General features: G+C 38.2%; 1 protein-coding gene across 1 annotated transcript; it reads left to right on the forward strand.

The window, feature by feature from the left end:
* Nucleotides 1-12779: 12779 nt before the first annotated feature.
* Nucleotides 12780-16796, forward strand: BCL2L15 (BCL2-like 15). The gene is given in 4 exon segments (XM_008574467.1): nucleotides 12780-12909; nucleotides 13215-13336; nucleotides 15891-16115; nucleotides 16779-16796. Coding segments are annotated over 4 exon segments (492 nt in total). The 5' UTR covers nucleotides 12780-12782.
* The last annotated feature ends 10004 nt before the right edge of the window (nucleotides 16797-26800 follow it).

Consider the following 26800-nt stretch of genomic DNA (forward strand, 5'->3'; position numbering starts at 1 on the left):
TGGGGATCATCATTTGTGGGGTTCATCTTTTCTTCCCTGGATTTTTATAGTGAACTCCTGACTGTCCTCATATATCCCATCATGCTTTTAGACCAGAGTCCGAAGTCCTTAGTGTGGCATCTAAAATACCTCTTTGGTGTCATGTCTTGCCATTCCCAGAACACCCTGTCTTCTGGCACAAGCACACTACTTGCAATCCTGAGTGCAGTAGGCTCTCTCTCACCTCTGTGCCTTAACACCAGCTTTTATTTCTTGCTAGAACATTTCCTTGCCCTTGTATCTTCTTTAGTTCATACCTACTCTATCCTTCAGAGTTCACTTCAGTCATGAGCTCCTTCAGGAAGTTTTCTGTGATACTCACTGCCTTCATTAGGCGTCTCATTCAAGCTATCAAAGCAGCCAGCGCATGCATGTAGCAGTACTACTGTAATTATTTTCTTGTCTCGTCCTCACTTTTAATTTTATTCATACCTGACTACATTTTAGACATTGAGACAACTTATGGCAAGAACAGATCTAATAAAATGATGGTAAACTATAAGATCAGAGAATCCAGAATGGGGACAATGAAAATACCAGTTAAGACCAGCTGGGTTGGGGATGGGGAAATAAACAAATGTTCAGTCCTTAAGGGCCTACGTAGATGATATAATTGAGCCTCAGATTTGGCTCTATAGGTGATTTGGCAGTCAGAGTGAAGGGAAACCGTTATATAACTGTCATAAGAGAGGAAGAAACATTCCAATTTTAATTTCTAAAAGAAATTTACATGTAACTTTACATGTAACTTGAGTTGGGTGGTACTAAGATACGTACGAAATCCCATGGGAAGTTGGTAAAGGGTTTCACATAATTGTTTTGTCCAGTATTCTTCAGTGAAAGCAGAGAGCATAACTAATGTGGAGCTTAATGAAGGCATTTCTTCAAGGACTTAAGGTAACATGACCCAAGTATACAGCCTTCATCATTCAGCTTAATTCAGGGATTTCTGCTACCTAGATAGATTGATGGACTAAATATCCTTCAGATAATTTTTCATTCATCTTTTCTCTCAACTAGACTCTTAATAGGAGTACATAACAGACAGTATTGAATTTTCTTGTAAGAGCCTGGGTTTTGTGAGTTGTTTGTTGAAGGGTCTCCCCCACTGGACAACTTTTAAGGATAGTGATTGTTTTTCTTTCCTTCTATTTCCATAGTGCCTGCCACGTAGTATTAATCAGTAAATATTTATTGAATGAATGGCTGTAAGTAATTAGATTCTAATGATGTTTTGGGATTGATGTTTGAAGTGTGTTTTATTATATTGTATCAATTATACAGAAAATAATGGAATTCTATCCAGGCTAGTATTTCTTAAAAAGTGGCAATATTGACATTTGGGGACAGATAATTCTTTGTTGGGATGGGGGTGGAGTAGAACTTTCCTGTACACTGTAGGATGATTATTAGCAGCATCTCTGGCCTCTACCTGCTAGATGCCAGTAGAATCCCCAGCTGTGATAATTAAAAATATCTCCAGACATTGCCAAAGTTCCCCTGCGGGGCAAAATTGCCCCTAGTTGAGAACCACTGATCTAAACCGTGGATACCAAGGGACTGGAAAGAGAGGGATCAGAACGGGACAGGTTCAGAAGTGCATTTTCTGTATTTTTATTTGCTCAGGTAAACTGTGACAGTCCTGCATAACATAATAATAACGGGGATGTGTTCTGAGGAATGCATTAGGCAATTTTGTCATTGTATGAACATCATAGAGTGTACTTACACAAACCTGGAAGATATAGCCTACTACACACCTAGGCTGTATGTTATAGCGTATTGCTCCTAGGCTGCAAATCTGTATAGCATGTGATTGTACTGAAAACAGTAGGTAGTTGTAACATAATGGTAAGTATTTGTGTATCTAAATATATCTAAACATAGAAAAGCTACAGTAAAAATACAGTAAAAAAGATTTAAAATGGTACACCTGTATAGGGCACTTATTATGAATGGAGCTTGCAGGACTGGCATTTACTCTGTGAGTCAAAGAGTGAATGAGTGGTGAGTGAATGTGAAGGCCTAGGACATTAGTGTATACTGCTTTAGACTTTATAAACACTGTACACTTAGGCTACACTAAATTTATGAAAAAATAAAGTACAGTAATTGTACTACAATGTTACAATGGCTAAGGTATCACTAGGTGATAAAAATTTTTCAGCTCCATTATTATATGATTGGACCACTGTCATATATGTGGTCTATTGTTCACTGAAACACGCAACACATGACTGGTACTAAAAGAAATCAAATTAAAGTATAAACAGCTGCCAATTTAAAGTGTGACAAGGAAACAGCGTACAGGTGGTACTGATTGACGTTTTAAAATTAAAGACTATCATTGAAATATCCACCTAAAGAAAATTAGATATAGCTAAGCAATTACATAAATAATATAAATAAAATGATCCCAACTATTGGAGCTTTTAGAAGATTAAGTTTTACTTCGTTGCTTTTCTGTAATGTAAGAGGCATACATAACAGAATATGCAATTGTTGCTTTTAGAAATTGTCCTTTTAAAATAATCTCAATGAAGAACTGATTTCTCCTGTAGCCTGTATTAGTAATTTATAAGAAAAATGACCAAAGCTCAATTATACCGTGAAGTTAATTCTTTAATATTTCTTCCCTCAAGGAGCTCTCTCTAGCTTCTACAGACATGTGGTTTGATGATGTGATATAAGTAGTTGTTTACCTTTTAAAATCCATGAGGATAGTTGATACTGTGCTCCTAGAATAATGGCCTTCTAATGTCAGTTTTAGTTGGTAAGTAAGCAGTATGTAATGCGTGTAATGAGTAACCATGAAGACAGTGGTGTTTTGGAACATTGCAGAGGCCATCATTTGCATGGTTACTGACCATAATTCTGTTGCTATGGAACAGTGACTGTTATATGTCTCTGTTCACTCTCTTTTTGTATAGGAGTTAACTTTACAATTATTCTATCCCTTTTTCAGATATTGGGTGTTTGGTGGAGAAGGAACACATAACTTGCTTTCTTAGTTAGAGATCTCCGTGTTGAAAGGAGCTGCATCTGAGGATCTTCATCCACATACACATCTAGTGCAGATGACAAGATCCTGGACTTGGAGCCAATGATATAATGAGAGAGTATTTTGGGGAAGGGATGTAAATTGTGTGGCCAGGGGATAGCAAAAGAAACAAGTGAAGTGAAACCATTCTGGCCTCATTTTTCAGTAATAATTAGAAGCACAATATTAGAACTACATGGCTGAAGGTATGTGGTTAGTCCTTCAACCTTGCAGTTCAAGAGGGAAGGGACGGTTTGGGAGGGTGCTATATTGAAGGCTGAGACAGAAGGAAACAAAGGAGGAAGATTTACTCCGCATTGCCCATGAGAGCCTGTCCTCTGTTTGTGTAGCCTTCTAACATCAATTACACAAGATAATGCGAAGGAGTCAGGATTAGATTCCAAAGATGGCACTTACCCATGAGCATAATAATGGAATAAGGAAGGTGGTTTATTATTGTGGGAAAAAATTGAGTTAGAGTTAAGACAGACCTGGTTTTAAATTTCTATTCTGCCACTTACTGATCTGTGAACTTGGGCAAGCTATTTAACACCAGTTAGATGGTCTCCTATAAACATTTTTGTTTTTGTATGTTGTTTTGTGAGTATGTTATAAATGTATTTGTTAGAATCCTTAGATTGTCAATGGCTGGCTCTAGTGTGAAAGAAGGTTGGCCTAGAATTTTCTGAGGACCCTTCTGACGTTAGAGATCTGAAGCCTACTTAGTAGTAACTGAAGTTTCAGCCCTTTTGTTTCAAGAGAGAATGTGTGATAATGAGAAATGAAAATGGCCCTTTAGCTATACAGGAACATAATTTCTGTTCTTAGCCCCAAAGCAATTTATGATCATTTTTTAAAATTAAGACATTTTAGAGCAGTTTTAGGTTCACAGTAAAATTGGGAGGAAGGTACCGAGTTTTCCTGTACACCTCTGCCCCGACACATGCATAGCCTCCCCCATTATCAGTATCCCCAAACAGAATGGCACATTTGTTATAATTAATGAATTTACCTCATCAGTTATTACCCAAATTCCTCCTTGTATTTTCACAGCTCGATAGCTCATTTCTTTTTAGCAGTAAATAATATTATATTTTCTGGATATACCATGGTTTATTTATCCATTCTTCTACTGAAGGACATCTTGGTTGCTTCCAAGTTTTGGTAACTATGAATAAAGCTGCTATAAACATCCATGTGCAGGTTTTTGTGTGGACATAAGTTTTCAGCTCCTTTGGGTAAATACCAAGGAGTGTGATTACTGGATTGTGTGGTAAGTATCTTTAGTTGTGTAAGAAACTGCCAAACTGTCTTCCAAAGTGGCTGTACCATTTTGCAGTCCCATCAGCAATGAATGAGAGTTCCCGTTGCTCCACATCTTTGTCTGCATTTGGTGTTGTCAGTATTCTGGATTTTGGCTATTCTAATAGGTGTGTAGTGGTCATTTGTTTTTTTCAGAATGGAACAGAAAACAGAAGATTGGCTCTGATTATTTTGCAAGATAGAAATTCCATTCTGAACTGACTCACTGTTTATGCTTGAATCTCTTATTAGTTGGGGCTGTTAATGATCTCACTCATAACTGGGAGCAGAATCCATAAATAAACAATAAAGAGAGGCAGTGAGAGAGAAAGAAAGAAACAACAATCACAGTAATATGTTGAACTTTTAGAAAGAGAGAAAAGAACCATGGTTACTAGAGGTGGAAAAGGGGAGGGGAGGGGGCCTAATGAGGAATTGATTAATGGACACAAAGAATGATTGCATATTGTCATAATGAATAAGCTAAATATCCTGACCTAACCATCACACATTGTACACAATTATTGAAAGTCAACATTGTGTTATAGGCGGACGAGCCCCCAAATGTTATAGGCGTCGGGAGAAATCACCCTCGGAGACCAATATGGAAAAGGAAAAAAAACTTTATTGCCGGCTGCCAGGACCGCACCAGCCAATTCAGAGTGTGGCGGTGAGCCATTTTTACTTTAGGTTTTTAAAGCTGCAAGTGCGGTAACTCAGTCACCTGATCAGCACTCTAGGAGTTAATAGCCAGTGCAAGCAAGCCAGCAGTACATAAGCTAATTTTGCGGTTAGCATGGCTCCTCCCAGCCCCTCCCACATTTTCCAGCCTGAGTTTATACAAAAGGGAGGGGTTATTTTAAATGGCGTCAGTCCTGCTCTCAGAAAAAGGACAATACTTCATTCCCCACTGTTTTTAAGGGGATTTTTAAAGTGAATCTTTGCTTAAGGGCCAATATCTGGTCCCCAATTTATGTGTTCCCAATCATTTAGGGGGATTTGATCATATTGGGAACGGAGAACCAGTAATTTGACCTCTTGCATGCGGGAACGAATCAAATTGAGGAGTTTGTTGAAAAGGCATGGTCCCAAGGTTATTAGCAAGAGGAAAATTATTAGTGGTCCCATAAGGCTAGAAATTAAAGTTGTTAGCCATGGAGAAAAGTTAAGCCAGGATTCAAACCAGTTAGAGGATTGTTCTTGTTCTAAGTCCCATTGTCTGATGCGTTCTTGTAACCTTTTCATGGAGTCTTCAATGACTCCAGTATGATCTGTATATACATAGCACTTTTCCTTTAATGCCAAACAGAGTCCCCCTTGTTGTAGAAAGAGGAGGGTTATAGAATTTTCGAGCTCATAATCATTAGTTTTTATACACAGTCCCTGGTTTTGCACACCACCAAGTGTAAGTTTGGGCTTTCATCCCCATGGGCAGAGTCTGTCTGTGGTGATTTCAGTCAGATTCAGAGACCTAACAGTTTGGTTCACGGGCCTAGCCTTATTGTTTCATTCTCCCCTGAGAGATTTTATCCTCCTTATTCTTAAGGTAAAAGGGGCTGGAGGTCTCTTTCTTCTGAAACTACTTCCTGTGGACCATGGGCGTAGTCCCTGCCTTAAAATCTCTCATTGACTGATTTAGTGATTTATAGGGACTTAGTTCCTCTTAGGAAAGGTTGGGTTGGAATCCTTGGGTTGTCACCGTCTTGACCTGGAACTGTAGCTTGGAAGATACAAGCTTTACAAACAGATTAAAACACAGGGCTAGAATCGGATTAACAGGTGTGTTAGTGTTTCCTTTTGAAAAATAGTTTTTTCTCCAAGTTTTTCAAATTTATCAAAGGTATCTATGACAAGACTAATTTATTTGCAAAATAAGTTTAGTTTTTGGCCAGATTATTTGCATAAAGTGCAGCAAGAGTAATGGCTTATCATAAAGCTCTTTTTTTTTTTTTTTTTTTTTTTTTGAGTTGGCTTTGCTGGAACATTCATAAGGAATTTCAGATTAGACCTGTAAATGCCATTGGGGTCTTAGGAAGCCAAGCCAAGGATTTGACTTACTCTCTGATTACCTGTGTGAGTTGCGTGAATTCCTCTCTTCTGGAAGTCCCCAAAATATCAAGGTTCTGGCCTGTCAGAAAGTTACGTTCTTTACTTACTGGAAGACCAGGAACCTTGTAATTATGTAGACAAGGTATCACGCCAGTCTCTCCAAGGGACTTTTTATTGGCTCCATAAAAGGGTCAAACCTTAATTCCTTAAGGCAGTCTGGTCATGTTTGAAGGTATGATATTCCAGTCAAAACCTTGGTAAAATAACCAGTGTTTCCAATTGGGTCCTGTTACAAAAAGAACAGATTCTTATTGAATTTATACAAATAACTGTATTGCTGTAAAACAACTTGTGAATAGTTTTTTTTTTTTTTTTTAATCTTGGAGGGATCAAGTAGAAAGGTGTTTTAATTTTTGTTCATAAACATATACTTTAGCAAGCTGTTATACCTTAAAAGATTTTCTTAGATCTACAAAACAAAACATTAAGAGAATCATCAGTGTTTCAAAATAAAGAAATTGTAAAAAAAACTATAATTTCTTTTAATTAGCCTACCAATTAACTTTTGTTATTTTGACCTTTGTGACCAATTTCATATAAGCATCAGTTTCTTCATTAGAATTTTGGAACTTCAGTTTAAAGCTATGAACTCAAAGTTTGTCGGAAACTGTACCTATCAGAGTTTTTTTTCATGAAATATTTGAAGACATAACATTTTAAGATTATAATTAAGCCAAGATTATGACCGGTAGCATTTATATTAAGACACAAATATTTAAGAACCTTACAAGATTTTGGAACACATATCCATAACACCTTCAGTACTGACAATGCTTTCCCATATAGTCTAATTTATTAAATAAGCCAATTAGTTCCGATACATCTTTTATATATCCTTTGAGGAGCTCCAGGGCCCTTGGAATTCCTTAAAGTTATTTTAAACTTTCAGAATTTAGTGTTGGAAAGCTGTGTTAAATAACAAAAAAGCTTAAAACACTTAGTTGAATAAAATCACAAATTATTACAAAAAGTAAAACCAAAGTGACAAAAGGTTTTGAAGGCAGAGAGCACAAGAACTTATCATGATAAAACATGAAATAAACTCTCTAGGCCACTTATCTAAAAGACAAAGAAAAACTTTTTACAATTTTGTATTAAGAGCAATCAAGTGTTTTTTAGAAAATCTGGTTGTTTCCTTCACAGGAGAGCAAGTTCTAACCCTGTATTAGAATACTTTTGACATTAATTTTTAGAAAAACTCACACATAATTTGTTTTTAAATCCAGTTAATTAATTTTTTTTTTACTGTAAAACCCTTTTAACAAATTTATCTACCTAAACCATTACCAAGACTTAATCAGACATTCTGTTTTTGTCCTATACTTCCTACTTTCTAAATAGCCAGTTATTTTACTCTAGGACAGAAATACACTGTACCAGATGCTTTCTTACATAAAAGTTAGTTTTTTTTCTCTAGCCCCTCCAACCATAACCATATCCCCACATCTATAGCCTTTTTAAAATTACTTCCTTTTCACATATTTGTTTCTTTATTATCAATGTTAAATTGACCTAATTTGCCTAAAACTTATACATAGAGAAAGATTTTTCTGGTTTTCGCTGGGTTTTTAATTAAAAGCCTCTAGTAAAGACAAATATAATCTTGTTTGATTAGTAAACCCAGGCAAAAATGTACACTGATAAAAACATTTTTATATATACATGCTAGTAAATGCGGGTCCATTTGTTAGAGCAGATTATACAAAGCCCAGTTTGAGTCTCAGCTATTTTTTTTGTTGTTGTTTTTTATTTTTTGTCTTTTTCGTGACCGGTAAGGGGATCGCAACCCTTGGCTTGGTGTCGCCCGCACCACGCTCAGCCAGTGAGTGCACCAGCCATTCCTATATAGGATCTGAACCCGCAGCGGGAGCGTCTCTGCATTCCCAGCGCAGCACTCTCCCGAGTGCGCCACGGGGTCAGCCCTCAGCTATTTTTACCAAATAAGTATTTATGGTTTTTCCAGCCCCAAAACTTGGTTTATTAAGTAGTTTCAAAGGTCTCTAACAAGGTTAAAGTTATGAGGCAGCAATCTTGAGTTTCCATGAGTTATAGAAAATACCTTCTATTATCTGTTATTAACATTATAGGAAAATTTTAAGAAGAAAACCAAATTTTATTTTTTGTACCAGTGCACTGTTAATATTACAACTAATTTTAATAAAAACTTATAAACAAATCTAATCTCAGTTACTTTTGATCACACAAGATTATCATAAACTTTTTACTAGTTCTCATAAACCCTTTATTTTTAATTCAGACAAAAAAATTTTTTTAACAAAAACCATATTACCTTTGTTTTTAAGAACATTTACCAAAATGTATCTTTATGAAAAATATTCCGTTAAAAAGTCTTTATACCTAGTAGTTTGAATTATGCATATTGACTATAATTGACTCATTAGCTTCAATTTTCCAGTAACAAACCTGTGAAGCAAGCAATTTTGAATTGTTTTATATTAATATTTGTAGATAAAAAACTATTTCTAACTTCTGAAGAGACATGTTTTAATTTTAACAGATTCAAATATTTGTTTTTTTGTATTATATAAAAACAAAATATTAAAATATAAACAGAAACTTATATAATAATTAATGTTTTAGTATTTTATTAATATAACAATTTAAGATTTCAAATTCCTGAAAAGCAATTTGAAATTACGATTTTATTTGTAAGCATTTAACCCATTTATATTTGTCTAATTTTTACATCAAGCTATACCTTTATTAATTGATATAGGTTTTGTTTACAATGTTAGTGAGACAGATAAAATAGAAAACTTGCTAGTTCAAAACAGACAGTTGATTTTAAATTGCATTTCTGAAAAATGCCAAAGCTTATCTTTTTTAGAGAAAGCAAGGTAACAAATTTACATTGCAAAGCAAAGTACGTGGGACTTTTCAAGGAGACAAATTTACATTGCAAGGCAAGTATGAAAGCCTTTTCAAAGCAAATGCAGAGAACGTTTTCTTTTCTAGTCAGATCAAATGGAGCAAATCTTCCCAAATATTTTGCTGTAATTTAGCTGGGCACTTGATTTGTTGCACCTTGGCATTGCCTTTTCCCAGTGATCTTAAGGCCAAAGGCACAATTTAGATCTTATGACCCCTAAGTAGTAGCTTGAAAAGCAGGCAGAAGTAGTTGCCATATATACAGACAAAACACTCATGCATGTGCACACACATATATCCCAAAGAGACGTCTCAACCAAATTAGTTGGTCTAAGTTGTAACTTGTCATACTCCACACTTATGGTACCAATCAATGGCATGGAATAGAGGGCATCTGTGTTGTATGCCAACAGGATTGGAGGGCTTATTCAGATTGCTGGTACTCAACTAAATGTCTAACCAAGCAAACAAAGAGAAAAGAGGAGCAGTGGGGTCATCCAGTTCAAGTTAGTCCCAATCGGTGGGGCCAATTTATTCCATTAACAGTAATTGATAAAAGCAGTTCTCCCCACTGTTTTCAGCATAAAGAAGAATGTAAGGCCCCATAGAAGACCCCAAAGGAGGCACTCCCTAAAACATGGCGCTTTTCTCTTCCGGGTCCTAACAATCTTGCTGGCGCCAAGGTACAGCCTATCAGAAATCATTACCCGCCCCCGGCCAATCAACTACCGCCCCGTGTACTAACCACCCTCTCCCGGAACCCGGCTCTATATAAATGTATGCTTCTCCCCCGAATAAAGTGGAACTTCTCCAGTGAACTGTCAGCTCGGGTTCTGTCGTCCTTTCAGTACCAACCAGATTTAGATCAGAAAAACAAAGCCTAGTCAGGAGCCCTCCACGGTGCACTTAAACAGAAGTGGATACAATCCAACCGAACAGAAGAGGGCTCAGAAAATCAGAGAAAGATAAAGAGAATAAAGCATTTCCTTATCAGAATTTAGGCCAGGGACTCCAGGAGAGATCTACCAGCAGCAGAAACTTGGGAGCAAAATAGTCCCAGTGGCCACTTGCCTCTTGTAGCTGGAGTCCTCTCTGGTGCCCAAAGCTTTCTAATTTTTGTCAGTAATTAAATTAGGCTCTCAGATTCCAGTGTCATAGAAGTGTATAACTAGCACAGTAAAGGTCAGAGACACAGGATGGCAGATACTTATCATGCCTCACTATTACATTACATATGACCACAGTTAAAGACACACAAAGCTACAAAACGTATATGCACACCCAGCAACACACAAAAGACAAAGACAAGTGGCCACAACAAATTTCCAAACAATTTCAAACCAAAGGACCCGATGATGTCTCGTGGGAGTCCTGGACTTGTGAAGTAGTGCTGCATCCAGCCTTCCACAAAGTCCCTAAATCAGAGCTCTGATACCCAAATGCAAAACAAGACTCATGACAACATAAACTCACGGGGTTAATAAAAAGACAAACACAAAGACAATACACAAGTTTGGCCACCAAGGGAGGCCACCAAGTGGACCGCAGCTGGGTCCAGGGAAGAGGCGTTGCGACTGTATCCAGTCCGGCCTGATTTCCCCCTCAAAAGACTCGACTCACCCAAATCGAGAGGTGCTGGAAAATCCTAAGAAGGCCAGCAGAAGATCTTGTGCCTCCGGCTGAGGAACGTCTTCTCAGGAGCTCTCCCCTAGAGACTTCGTAGTGTGGGGAAAAATCCCAGTACTGTGGGGTCGGTCTCCGAGGGGTAATGGACATCCCGGACGAGCCCCCAAATGTTATAGGCAGGCAAGCCCTCAAATGTTATAGGCAGACGAGCCCCCAAATTTATAGGCTCGGGAGAAATCACCCTCGGAGACCAATATGGAAAAGGAAAAAAAACTTTATTGCCAGCTGCCGGGACCACACCAGCCAATTCAGAGTGCAGCGGTGAGCTGTTTTTTTACTTTAGGTTTTTAAAGCTGCAAGCGTGGCAACTCAGTCGCCTGATCACCGCGCAAGGAGTTATTAGCCAATGCAAGCAAGCCAACAGAACATAAGCTAATTTTGCAGTTAGCATGGCTCCTCCCAGCCCCTCCCACATTTTCCAGCCTGAGTTTATACAAAAGGGAGGGGTTATTTTAAATGGTGTGGGTCCTGCTCTTGGAAAAAGGACATTACTTCAATTGTACCCCACATGTATGTATAATTAATTATCTTAAAAAAAATAATTTCACCAGGTCAGACAGGTTTGAGTGATAGGTTGAGTGACAGGTTTGCCGATAGGTTTGAGTGCTGCTTTTGTGACCCAGACCCCATATCTGTATTTAGCTATGTTAAGAAGGCAGTCACCACAGGTAAGTGTCTAATACCGAGATTTCTTAAAACAATGATGGAGTCCAACCTTATTAGGAAAATCCTTTTGTGAGCAAGCAAATCTCAGATCCCTTTCATCCTGGTCATTAGGCCTTAGACTAAAACGAAGGCATTTAATATTTACCGCATGCCAGACAGTGCTAGGTCATTCTATATAACATTATCTTATATAATCCTGATAATTTCCCTGTGAAATATTTGTATTATCTCTATTTATAATTCCTCAAATGCCCAAGTTTTGTTTTGTTTTGAGCTTCCCAGCCTTTTTATATGCTATCCCTTCTACCTGGAATAGTTTTTTCCCTCCTTTTTGCCTAATGAATCTCTACATATCCTTCAGAGCTCTTCTCAGATGTTAATACTTTAAAGAAACCTTCCTAATCCCCTAGGTTTGTTGCCCTATTATATTCTCATAGCACACTGTATCTCAACAGCACAAGAAATTATGTGATTAGTCATTTAATATCTGTCATTTATGCTGAAGTGTAAGCTCCATGAATACAAAATCTATGCCTGTGTCATTTTTCTGTGTTATTTGTAGTGCCAAGTATAGTTCCTTGCACAGAGGTGCTTGGTAAATAACCATTATATGATTATAGCAAATAAATGCCATAATCAGAACTTGAATGCTAATCTATTATAACTTTAAAATCTTCCTTTAAATTACACCATACACAGAACCTAACAGGAAGTTTTTCTTAATGAAATTACCCAAGAGGCTCTTCCTCAGTTCTGTATCAGTTCTAGATTGGTTATCTAACTGTAAAAGTTATTTATTAATCTTATGTACTGGCTAGGGTGTGGTTCTGAGATAAGGAGCTTAAAGTCTTCAACAAGTCTCTCCAGTTCTATGTGGATAAGCTCTTCAGAGAAGTCCCACCTTTCTGAGCAGCTATTTTTGAAGAAAGCTAGAGGGAAATGTTCCAGGACTACATATGCAATTAGGAAACTTTATACATCTGCGGGTTTACTACTTCCTACTGAGCTGAAAACACTGTGGAAAAGCAAGACTCGGCAGTAAATATCTAAAATGAAGAGGCCCCAAACTTTTGAGGAGCAAACGGAATGTATTGTGAACACTCTACTGAGAGACTTCTTGAACCTAACATTACAGGTTGCTAACCGGCAACTATACTGTGTAGATGAACCAGATTCAGGTAAGGCCCCTGCCCTGAGATGGTCATTGCAGTTCAATAAGAGAATCTGGGTATGCTTTCTTTATTTCCTCTTAAGTTTTGAAAGACAAACTCTAAGCTTTCAACAGCACCTGAAGAGAAAAAGATTCTCAATGAAGGGAGATTTTTCTGACTATTAATGTTGACAAAACATTGAAGTTCTTGGGAGAGAACAATGCCAAAATTGTTTAAAAGACTAGAGAACTGGAGAATGTTCCCCATTGCCCAAATTTCTGGGACTTGCCATCCCTTCAAGCATTGTGACAAATGTGTTCCCTCTGTCTTAGAAGAAGCTTGCTTTTTTGACGTGGCTGTCATTGCTGGTCGCCTTCGGATGTTGGGTGACCAGTGCAGTGGAGAATTGAAAGCTTCTGCCAAAAATGTCATTGCAGAAACCATTCAGGGACAGGTCAAGTTTCTACTTTTTGCTATTGTTTGATGCTTTTTTCTATTTCAAACCTCCTTTTCTTACTACTCCTATACCACTGTGACTAGGAATGCTATGTGAAAGATTTGGGGGCTTATATTCATCCAAGGAAATGCAGAAGGAATTCTCCAATTGCAAATTCTTTAGGAACTAATCAAAACCTAAGTGATATTGAGATGGAAAACTCTTGGCATAGGCTGATCAACCTTCAGCTTATCTTCACCTGGTTTTCATCAGAGTTGTGCTTAGTGTGCATAGAGTATATCTATAGCACTTTTATCCTTGGCAAAGTATGCTTTATGCATGTTTTAATACTTATTTTGTTGGGGGTGGGCATCTTTTTCCCCCCAGGGTCCAGCAGTGAAGTGTACAAGTATACAGAAAAGATAGGCAGTTTATAAGTCTGTTGCAATGAGGGATAAGCCCTTATAGCAGAAAGGCTTTATCAGAATGCTGATTACTGGCAGTAGCACTTAGACTCTGTATAAAGGCCATAAGACAGTGTTCTAGGAGATGTTGCTGATTAATATCAACAATGACAGCAAATATTAACTTGTCACTTGCCATGTGACATTTTTATCTCATTTAGTCATTATACCCCTGTATGAGTTATCTTAGAAACTATTGTCCCTAGAGCAACCTCTCTCCATCTGCATATAATACCATGAAAGCAAACACCTAACCCATTTTGTTCACTTCTGTATTCACACAACCTAAAACAGTGCCTAATAAAGAATAGGCCTTCAATAAGTATTTTCTGACTTGATACCATGTAAGCAGATAAGGAGACTAAGGCATAAGGAAACAAGTAATTAGATCACTCAGTAAGTGTTGAAGCTATGATTTGAACACAAACTGATTCCAGAACCACACTCTTAACCACTATGCTTTATTCTTCCTACTGAACACAGCTTGGATGGTATTACTATATTATATCCAGGCAGAACTGGACCTATTACTCCCAATTGCTTGCTCGGAGCCTGTCCTAGGTAGCTAATAGCTGAATCTACTTTTTTCTTCCTTATTTAAAAAAAAAAGTCTTTTGAAACATTGTCAAACTCATATAAAAGCTGCAAGTATAGTACAAAGAATTTCTCTCTTGAATCATTTGAGAGAAAGTAGCTGACATGATGTTTTGTCACCCCCTAATACTTTTGTATTTCCTTCAAACAAAGACAAACCATTAACTTTAATATGTTATCTATCATCTAATCCTTAGATCCCATTCAAGTTTTGCCAGTTGTCCCAATGTCATTTATAGCAAAAAAGATCTAGGCTAGAATCACATATTGCATTTAATTGTCATGTCTCTGTAGTCTTCGATTTGGAATAGTTCCTCAGTTTTTCCTTGATTTTCATTACTTTGACATTGATGATTATGGGCTGGTTATTTTGTTGAATGTCCCTTAACTTGGGTTTGTTTGATGTTTCCTCTTGAATAAATTCAGGATATGCACCTTTGGTAGGAGTATCATAGAAGTGTTGCTGTGTTTTCATTGCATCCTATCAATTGGCACAAGATTTCATTTTGTCCTATTACTGGTGTTGTTAACTTTAATAATTTAAGATGGTGTCTGTAAGGCTTCTCCACTGTAAAGTTACTCTTTTCCCCTTTGTAATTAATAAGTATTTTATAGAGAGGCACTTTGAAACTATGTAAATATTCCATATGTCATCAAAATTTCAATTAATTTATTTCTATATCAACATGGAACCATGAATTCCTGTTTTATTCAATAAGGTTGTAATCTGTTACTATTGTTATATATTTAGATGCTCAAATTGTTCCAGATTTAGCTAGTGAGAGTCCTGTCAATCTGGACTGTGTCTTTTTGATGTGTCTCTATCATTCTTTAAGTACCTACACTTCCTTAATGTCTTACAGAAGGTCTTGTATCTTCCAAGTCCCAACCTGGAATCAGCCAATCTCCGGGGAACTCTGGCTTCTTTTAATGGAGAATGATATTTAGAAACCAAGATTTCCATACTCTCCTAGATGGGTGCCCTTCTAAGCTTTTGGGAGGCTCTGACACCCTACCCTGCTCTGACCATCATTGACTGCTTATACCCCAATAGATCTGACTTGGCCCCACCTAATGGCTTTTGGACCAAATTGTTTGGGAAGAAAAGAAGAGAAAGAGAATCTTTTTTCTTTTCTTCTTCTTTTTTTTTTACTTTAGAGTTTCCTAGACATTTCCTTTTCATTCAAGCAACACCTTTACAATTTGACCAGCCGTACTATTCATGTACTTTAATATTTTACTTTCAAATCATTTTGTTTTTCTTTCATTTTGTTCATCCTAAGCAATAATATCTGAAATCATGGGTTTGGTGGGCTACTTATTTTTGTAATACCCATTAAAATAATAAAGTGTTAAAATGAGTTTACCCATCTATCCCCTAAGATTACCTCACATACCATCAATTGTATATTTGTCCCTCTTTGAGAATCACTTGCTTTCCTGAATTCCTGCACCTGCAGCCTTCTGCACTTTTTGAGTGATATTCTGCTGATATATCCCATGTCTCTTCTCAGGCAGGAGCTATATTCCAGGACACAGTGAACTCTTTCAGTAAGACTTGGTGTGCTCAGGATTTCAGCTTAGCTTATTAAGGAGCCTTTCTGGCAGTGTCAGTGAAACTTCTTGAGTATGTGGCCTGCATGGCTCCTGAAATGGCAAGACAGGTGGCTATCCCCATGACAGGTATGATCAATGGGAACAGAGCCATCCGTTAGTTCATCCAGGGCCAGGGAGGTTGGGTAAGTACCTTGGGTCCCCTGGCTTTGCTAGGCATTTGCACTGCTTTTGTACTAATATCTGGGACCCCAATTCATGACCCTTTTTGTAAGTTGGAAATAAAGCAGGAAAATAGGCCTCCCTACTTTGCAGAAAATGCCAGGATTTTCTTGCTATGAAAGAGGGGGCGCAGACAGAAGCACAGCCTGTGGGATTTGGACTCCAGAGTCATGCTGCCTAAAACGTTGACTGCTGACTCTGTAAAGCTAGTCTCCACTTCCTACACATATCATCTATAAAGTATACGGGCGATAGAGCTCTAATCTCAGCCTGACTTCAGTCTGGTCCCTTTTAAATTTCTGGGTCTTCTCTCCCTAACATCTGTAGGTATGTGTTGATGCATGTAGGTATGTAGGTAAGATGATTCAGAATCATCTTAATATTATCTAACAAAAGACAATCAGTCTTGTCTACTGTAGTGGTAACTGTAGGAGGCATTCTAAGCCCATGTTGTAGTAATCATTAGAATTTGTGCTGTCATGGTGCACTCTCCTCCACTTCCAGGATCAGCGGAAGCCTTAGTAAGAGCTGAATTTCCTGGATGTATCTGCAGATCATTGCCTGCTTTCTTAGGAAGTTCCTGAAGACCATCCCTTTGACTGTAGGATTTTCACTGTCCTTCCTAGGAAAATTTGGAGAGCTGAGGAAGAGGTGGAGCTATTCCCCAGACAGAACATCACTCCCTCTTTGATTGATCGGGTGATTGATTTCTGGCAATTAAAACAAACAAATCAAAATCACTTTCTTCACTTGGTCAGAAGTAAACTTAGCTGAATAAGTTATTTTCTATTGATTGTTAAAGTTGGGAGCAGCTCCCAGAGGTCTACAGAGATTTGGTACTTTCTGTTTTTACATGAGTTTTAATGAGGTTCTGGTGAAGTGAAGACCTCTAGACACAAAATAATGACTTGTTAGTAGTGGAATTCCAGGCAACAGGGTAGGCCTCTGCTAGAGATCTTTTGAGAGAAAGGGAGAACAATGGGAACTATTTCAGATTCAGCCTTGTCTTTTGGTAAGGATCTTAAGCAGGAAAATACTGATTTTGCAATGTAAAGGATTTCAGGGAGATTTTTCATTCAAAAATCTTATTTTAGGTTGAGGATTTTCTTTCAAATTCATACCTAAATTTTATGTTAGTTTCACCTGAGCAGAATTATATTATGCATTTTAGAGACTGGAAGCCAAAAACAGCAGTTTGTTCATCTATCCTTCTACTATAAAGGTCAAAGAAAGATAAAACAGTTATTGCATTTTAACTGCCACAGGATGCAGGAAGTGCCGGCCCACATCTAGGACAGTAGGGCCACCCCAGCTTAGATGACGCTAGGTACATACCACAGAGTTTTTCAAAGTGTGGTTCACACACCGCTTGTGAACTTTATTAAAAATTGCTGATTCTCACGCCCCATCCCTAGAGACGCTGATTCTGTAGGGATTGGCTAGAGCCTATGAATCTACCTTTTAAACCAGTTCCAAAAGTGGTTCTCAAATTCTATACTCTGATGCACATATGAGTATAAAGTTTGAGAACCATCACTTTAGAGTAGGGATTGACAAATTACAACCACGGGCCAAATCTGGCCTGCTATATTTTTTTGTTTTGTAAATAAAATTTTATTGGATTGTAGTTACATTTGCTTGTTTACATATCCTCCATGACTGCTTTTACACCGTAATGGCACAGTTAAATAGTTATGGAAGACACCATGAGGTCCATCAAGTCTAAAATATTTACTAGCTGGCCTTTTAAAGAAAACATTTGCTGTTGGAATATGATGTCACCAAGATGGTGAAATCGATGATCCTGGTGTTGCTTCCCCTACAACTGATCAACTTACAACTATTAAAACAAAAAAACTGCCATCCTGTAACCGTAACCCTAACCTTAACCCTAACCCTACCCCTAATCACTGGGACTTGGGGAACACAAGGAGAGACCCGCTGAGTTTGTTAAGGTGTGGAAAGCCATGGTGAGTGGGAGGAGGGATTACCCCAAACAGCCCCAGCTGCTCGCAGAGCAGCTACCAGTACATGGAGCAGCTACCCACAATGGAAAAAGCGCAGCAGCACCCTGTGTGTGAAGCTACTTGGAGTCTACAGGAGAGAAGGGTGCCATGACTGCTGGCAAAAAATAAACAATCACTTAGAGTGCACCATCCCATTTCCCAGGCCAGCAAAACTGCTCACAAGCTTCCCCTGTGCCTGTATAGGAGGGAGAGGATGCAGTTGATGGGAGGAAGAAATCACCCCGAGGTGGGTGAGTCTTTGTGAGGGACTCATGCAGTGCCTGCCCCATGGGAAACATTTGCAGTGCTGGGAGCTGGGGGGCCTGAACCACCAGGGGTGTATCAGGGAGCAGCATAGGCAGCTGATCTGCCTTCCAGTCAACATAGGTGACACACAGTGGAGACTGGGCAGTGCAACAAACTGCAAGGGGCACAGTTTGTGGGAAAGATTCAGTCCCAGGCCAGAATTTCCACATAGCCCAGCGGTGCTTGTGGTGACCCTATATGATATAGAAGTAACTAAAAGGCTGACATATAAAATCTAGTCCACCCAGAAAGTTTTCCCCCGGTTGAGAAACAACAATAGGGCAGCAATTTGCTCAGGCACAGGGTTCAAATTCCGATCCCTGCAGTAAGTTTTCCCCAATCTGAGAATTAACCATGGAATAGCACATTAGTTCCAGTGTAGTGTTTAAGAGGTGGTAGTTACTATTAATCCACCATAGAACAGAAAAAAAACATAGACAAGAGACGAAGTTCTGAGACATTGATCAGGAAAGGTCTAACACCACCAAAGAATACCTACAACACCTGGAAGAGGTAGTTATCTCCTCAAATGCCCAGGCAGCAACATAAACACAGAGATGGAGAAAGAATAGAGAAATATGACACCACCAAAGGAAATCAATGAAGCACCAGAAATGGACCCAGAAGAACAATGGATTTATGAAATATCTGACAGAGAATTCAGAATAATCCTCCTAAAGATTTCCAGGGAGTCACAAGAAAATACAGATAGAAAATTAAATGATATTTAGAAAACAATGTAGGTGCAGAACAAGAAACTTGACAAAGAAATAGAGTCAATAAAAAATATGTAAAAATTCTAGAAATAAAGAATATATTATCTGAAGTGAAAAAAATAGAAAGCTGCAAAAGCAGACTTGATCAAACAGAAGAAAGATTCAGTGAGCTCGAAGACAGAATATATGAAAATATCCAATTAGAGGAGCAAAAGAAAAAAGAATAAGAGAAAAATGAAATGAAATTTCAGCAATTATGGGACTCATTCAAGCAAAATAGCCTCTGCATAATTGGTTTGCCAAAGGAGATGAGAAAGGAAGAGACTAGAAAGCATATTTAAGGAAATAATGTCAGAAATTTTCTCAAGTATGGAGAAAGAAGAAAGCATCCAGGTGCAGGATGCTCAGAGGTCACCAATCAAATTCAGTCCAAAGAGGAACACCCCAAGGCACTTCATAATCAAATTATCCAAAGCCAAAGAGAAGGAAAGAATACTGAAAGCAGCAAGAGGAAAGAAACACATAACATTCAGTAGATCCTCAATAAAGACTATATTCAATGTGCAGAATGAAAAAGACTGTCAACTGAGAATTCTATATCCAGCAACACTAACTTTCAAATACAAAGGGAATTCACCATCACTAGACCTGTCTTATAAGAAATGCTAAAGGGAGCTCTTCAAGCTGAAAGAAGACTAATCAATACAGGTATTTCTGTACCTCACTTCCATTTTCTGTACATCAGTATATTAATCCATTTCTGTTGCTTATAACAAAATACCTGAAACTGTGTAATTTTTAAAGAAACAATATTTATTGCTCACAGTTTCAGAGGGTAGGAAGTCCAAAGTCCAGGGAATGCATCTGGGGAGAGTCTTGTTGATGGGTAGTGACTCTTCACATCAAAGCACAGTGTCACATGGCAGATGGCAGCAGCAGAGAGAGAGCTAACTCCTCACTCCTTCTCCTTTTAAATTGCTCAGAACCATGCCAGTGGCCACTATTAAACCATGAATGGATTAATCCATTTACTTGGGCATAGTCCTCACAATCTAATCACCTTTCAAGGCCCCACCATTCAATTACCATAAGAGATTACTCATTCTCTTAACACTGTCACAGTGGGGGTTAAGTTTCTAATACCTAGAATTTGGGGGACATAATTCAATTCATACCAGTCACTTTCCTTTTTCTGTCTATAAGTCTTAGTTGACCATGCAATAGCCCTGGAGTCACTCTGAACCTATTCTGGTTCTGGTGACTGCCCAACTCACAAATCATTCTTTGCTCAAACTCTTAAATTGAATTTGTCTAAAGTTGTTCTTGGGCAGGAGCAAGCCTGAGACCTCAGCAGCTATAGGCAGCCCCTGCCTGACAAATGGCAGGAGCACACCCAGGGACCTCAGCAGCTGAGGGCAGCCCCTGCCAATAGACAGCAGGAGTGTGCTGGACATCAGTAGCCAAGGACAACCCCTACTGTTGCCATAGACACTGCTGCCACATGGGTGATCCATCACAGCCACTGCCACCACCACAGCAGCAGCCACCACAGCTGGGCAGGTGGCCTGCTGACCACTTGACTGCAAGGAGAGTCATCAGTGGAACCCAGGGAAACAGGTGAGCAACCGCAGACCTGTGAACCAGTGACCCAACCCACAGGAGAAATTATGCTGCCACACACGGTAGCACACCTGGGGGTGGGAGATATATGTGTAGCCCTTGTGACTGCCTTGATATGGGGAGAGACACACGCAGAACTCCCTGAGAGTACAGAAACATAGGATACCCAAATAGAGTAAGGAAAAAAATTCCCAGTCACCACCAACCTGTCCATCAACTGGGGGTAGCAAGGACCCAGAAGAAACCTCTGCCTGTAGGAAAGAGGAAAGAGAAACCCTGCCCATGGTCACCCATTCAAATTGAGGAGTTCCAGTATACTCCAGTGCACCCATCAGGGTCATGGGATACTAGTCAGGGGAACAACATGCCCGCTCAGGTCACCCACCCCAACCAGGCACTTCTCCCAAGAACCAGAGAACTTGCCCACATCCTTGATGAACCAACACAGTGTCCCTAACCTCAGCAAGGAATCACTAAGTGCCCCAGCACCTAGGCCACAGAGGCACTCACACACAACTCTGATACTGAATCCAGCCGAAGTACCCACACAGAGACTACACTACTGCATCTACCTGGAATCAATATTAAAACATCTTTATTAGTTTGTTTTTGTTGCTTACAACAAAACACTTGGGACTGGGTAATTTATAAAGAAAACAAAACTTATTGCTTACAGTTTCAGAGGCTAGGAAGTCCAAAGTCCAAGGAACACATCTGGTGAGGGTCTTGGTGGTGGTGTCAGTGACCCAGGGGTTTCACATAGTAGAAAATGGCAGAGCAGAGAGAGAGACAGATTCCTCATGCTCCCCTTTTAAAGCCCTCAGAACTATGCTCCTGACCACCATTATTAATCCATTCACTATGGCACAGCCCTGCAATCTAATCACTTCTTCAAGGCCCACCTTTCAAATACCATAATAGGATTTCCCACCCTCAAAATACTGTCACAGAGGAGGTAAAGTTTTTGGGGTGACACTCAATCCAAGGCAACACCCTACTCAATGGTCAATATAAAACATATCTACAGGAGGAAGTATCTCTCCTCAAAACCCACTTCAGAGTAATAGAAGAAGCCGCTGCTCTACCAGATGACCAGACATCAATGTAGTGATACTAGAAATACAAAAATAACAAGAAAATATGATGCCACTAAAGGAATACAATAATTCTCAAATACCAGACCCCAAAGAGCAGGAAACACTTGAAATGACTGAAAAGAAATTTCAAGCACCAATCTTAAGGAAACTCAATGAGATATAAGAAGACTCAGACAGCACAACAAAATGAGAAAAAGTATCCAGAATATGAAGGAGGAAATTTACAAAGAGATTAATACCTTAAAAAAAAATGTATTAGAATTCCTGGAACTGAAGGATTCATTCAACAGAATAAAGAACACAACAGAGAGCTTAAACAGCAGGTTAGAGCAAGAAGAAGAGAGAATTTCTGATCTTGAAAATGGTCTTTTTGGGCCGACCCCGTGGCGCACTCGGGAGAGTGCGATGCTGGGAGTGCAGTGACGCTCCCGCCGCGGGTTCGGATCCTATATAGGAATGGCCGGTGTGCTCACTGGCTGAGCGTGGTACGGGCGACATCACACCAAGGGTTGCGATCCCCTTACCGGTCACGAAAAAGACAAAAAAAGAAAAAAAAGAAAAAGAAAATGGTCTTTTTGGGCCGACCCCGTGGCGCACTCGGGAGAGTGCGATGCTGGGAGTGCAGTGACGCTCCCGCCGCGGGTTCGGATCCTATATAGGAATGGCCGGTGTGCTCACTGGCTGAGCGTGGTACGGGCGACATCACACCAAGGGTTGCGATCCCCTTACCGGTCACGAAAAAGACAAAAAAAGAAAAAAAAGAAAAAGAAAATGGTCTTTTTGAAAAAAAGAAATTTTGAAAAGTGAAGAAAAGCAGAGAGAACTAGCAGACAACCTTAAGCACAAAAACTTCTGAATCATAGGTGTTCTGGAAGGGGAGGAGAAATGAAAAGGTGTTAAAAACCTATTCAATGAAATAATAGCAGAAAAGTTCCCAGGTATAGGGAGAGACACAGACCTTCAGATCCAGGAGTCTCAAAGATCCCCAAACAAATTCAATCCAAAATGGACCTCTCTGACACACATTATAGTCAAACTGGCAAAAACAGAATCTTAAAAACATCAAAAGTGTCAAATCATCTATAAGGGAGTCCCCATCAGACTAACAGAAGACTTTTCAACAGAAACTGTACAAGCCAGAAGAGAATGGCATGATATATTCAAAATACTAAAAGAAAAAAACTGCCAACCAAGAATACTATACCCAGCAAGGCTTTCCTTCAGAAATGAGGAAGAAATAGTGTTTTTTCTAGACAAACAAGAAAACTGTGGGAGTTTACCACCACACAAACAGCTCTACAAGAAATCTTCAATGGAGTCCTGTGTCTTTTAATCCAAAAAATGATAATCATTCCCATGAATGCATAGAACAAAACCCACTGGCAGAACACAGATGCAAATGAGAAAGAGAAATTATCTTACTACCTCAAAAAAACCCCCAAATACCAAAGACAAACAATAAAAGGTGAAGAAAGTAACAAAAGATATTAAAACATCCAAACAAAAATTGATAAAATACCAGGAGTAAGAAAATACCTTTCAATAACAACCCTAAATGTAAATGGATCAAATTTCCCACTCAAAAGACACAAACTGACTGATTGGATTAAAAAGGTAGACCCAACCATATGCTGTCATCACTTCACCTGTAAAAACACACACAAGGACCGAAAAAAATATACCATGCATATGGAAACCCAAACAAGCAAGAGTCACTATTATATCAGGTAAAATAGATTTTAAACCAAAAACCATAAAAAGACATAGAAAACCATTATATAATGATAAAGAGATCTATCCAGCGAGAAGACATAACAATTATAAATATATATGCACCCAACACCAGGGCACTCAGATATGTAAAGCAAACACTATTAGATCTAAAGAAAGAGATAGATCCCAATGTGATAATAGTTGGGGACCTGAAAACCCCTCTCTCAGCATTGGACAGATCATCTAGGTAACAAATTAATAGAGAAACACAGGATTTAAACTACACTTTAGACCAACTGGACCTGGCAGATATCTATAGAACATTTCATGCAACAACTACAGACTATACATTCTTCTCATCAGCACATGGAACATTCTCCAGGATAGACCACATGTTAGGTCACAAATCAATTCTCAACAAAACAAAAAATTGAAATCATTTCAAGTATCTTTTCAAACTACAATGGATTTAAACTAGAAATCAATAACAAGTCAAACTCTGGAAACTATACAAATACATGGAAATTAAACAACATGCTCCTGAGAATGAGCATAGTTCAAGAAGAAATTAAACAGGAAATCAAAAAACTTCCCGAAACTAATGAACATAAAGATACATCATACCAAATCCTGTGGGATACTGCAAAAGCAGTACTAACATGGAAGTTTATTGCAATAAAGGCTTACATCAAAAAAATAGAAACATTTCAAATAAACAACCTAATGCTTCACCTCAAAGAACTAGAAAAACAGGAAAAATTCAATCCTAAAAGTAGCGAATGGAGGGAAATAATTAGGATTAGAACAGAACTAAATGAAATAGAGACACCCAAAATGATATAAAAAACAAATGAAACAAAAAATTGGTTTTCTGAGAAAATAGACAAATCATTAGCTAGGCTAACTAAACAAAGAAGACCCAAATAACAAAAATAAGAAATGAAAAAGGAGACATTATAACTGATAACACAGAAATAAAAAGAATCATTAAAGACTTATAAACAACTATAAGCCAACAAATTTGAAAACATGGAGGAAATGGATAAATTTCTGGACACATACAAACTAACAAGACTGAACCAAGAAGAAATAGAAAACCTGAACACATCAATAACAAGCAACAGGACTGAAACAATAATCAGCAGTCTCCCAGCAAAGAAAAGCCTGGGACCAGATGACTTTACTGCTGAACTCTACCAAACCTTTAAAGAGGAATTAATACCGATTATCTTCAAACTATTCCAAAAAATTGAAACGTAGGCCATTCTCCCAAACTCATTCTATAAGGCCAGCATCAGCATGATACCAAAACCAGACAAAGACACCACAACGACAAAAAAACAAAACAAAACTGCAGGTCAATATATCTGAAGAACATAAATGCAAAAATCCTCAACAAAATACAAGCAATCAGAATACAGCAGTACATAAAAAAAACTTGTACACCATGATCAAATGGGATTCATCCTAGGGATGCAAGAATGGTTCAACATATGCAAATCAATAAACGTGATATACCACATCAGCAAAATCAAGGACAAAAGCCATGATTATCTCAATAGACGCAGAGAAAGCATTTGACAAAACTCAACATCTCTTCACGATAAAGACTCTCAGCAAGTTAGATATAGAAAGAAAGTATCCCAATACAATAAAAGCCTTATACAAAAAACCCACTGCCAATATCATCCTGAATGGGCAACTTTTCCCTTAAGACCAGGAACAAGACAAGTATGCCTATTCTCACCACTCCAATTTAACATAATATTAGAAATACTAGCCAGAGCAATCAGGAAAGAGAAAGAAAGAAAGGGCATCCAGATTGGAAAAGATGAGGTCAAACTCTCCCTGTTTGCAGATGACATGATCCTATATATAGAAAAATCTAGAGACTGTAAAAAAAACTCTTAGAACTGATGAATGATTTCAGTAAAGTTACAGGATATAAAATCAACATGCAAAAATCAGTCACATTTTTATTCTCCAATAAGAAACTAGCAGAAAAAGAAATCAAGAAAACAAAGCCATTTATAATAGTCGCCAAAAAAATAAAATACCTAGGAATAAAGTTAACAAAGGAGGTGAAAGATCTCTACAATGATAACTATAAATCACTGCTGAAAGAAATTAAAGAGGACAGAAAAAGATGAAAAGACATTCAATGCTCTTGGATTGGAAGAATTAACATTGTGAAAATGTCCATACAACCTAAAGCAATCTACATAGTCAACACAATCACCATTAAAAAATCAATGACATTCTTCACAGAAATAGAAAAAAACAATCCTAACATTCACATGGAACAATAAAAGATCCCAAATAGCCAAAGCGATCCTGAGCAAATAATAAATAAAACTGGGGACATAATAATATCTGACTTGAAATTATACTGCAAAGCTGTAGTAAACAAAACAGCATAGTGCTGGCAGTAAAACAGACACTTGGACCAATGGAACAGTATAGAGAACCCAGAAATCAACCCACATACTTACAGCCAACTTACTTCCTTTGAAAAAGGAAACAAGAACATACATTGGGGACAGGATTTTCTCTTCAATAAATGGTGCTGGGAAAACTGGATATCCACATGTAGAAGAATGAAACTAGACCTGTACCTCTCACTATATGCCAAAATCAATTCAAAATGGATTAAAGACTTAAATATAAGACCCACATCAATAAAACTCCTGAAAGAAAACAGAGGAAACAATTCAGGAAGTAGGACTGGGCAAAGATTTTATGAATAAGACCCCAAAAGCACAGGCAACAAAAGGAAAAATAAATAGGATTATGTCAAACTAAAAAGCTTCTGCACAGCAAAAGGAACAATTAATGGAGCAAAAAGACAATCTACAGGGTGGGAGAAATATTTGCAAACTATGCATCTGACAGGGGATTAATATCCAGAATATAACTTAGTAAAAAAACAAATAACCCAATTAAAAAATTGGCAAAGTTGCTCAGTAGGCATTTTTCAAAGGAAGCTATACAAATGGCCAACAAACACATGAAAAAATGCTCAATATCACTAAGCATCATCTCAACCATGTTAGACTAGCCATTACCAAAAAGACAGAGAATAATAAATGCTGGTGAGGATGTGGAATAAGGGAACCCTCCTCCACTGTTGTTGGGACTGTAAATTGGTGCAGCCATTATGGAAAACAGTAGAGAGCTGCCTCAAACAACT

This window comes from Galeopterus variegatus, unplaced genomic scaffold (genome assembly GCF_000696425.1).
Source record: "Galeopterus variegatus unplaced genomic scaffold, G_variegatus-3.0.2 Scaffold1052, whole genome shotgun sequence".
Lineage (NCBI taxonomy): Eukaryota > Metazoa > Chordata > Mammalia > Dermoptera > Cynocephalidae > Galeopterus > Galeopterus variegatus.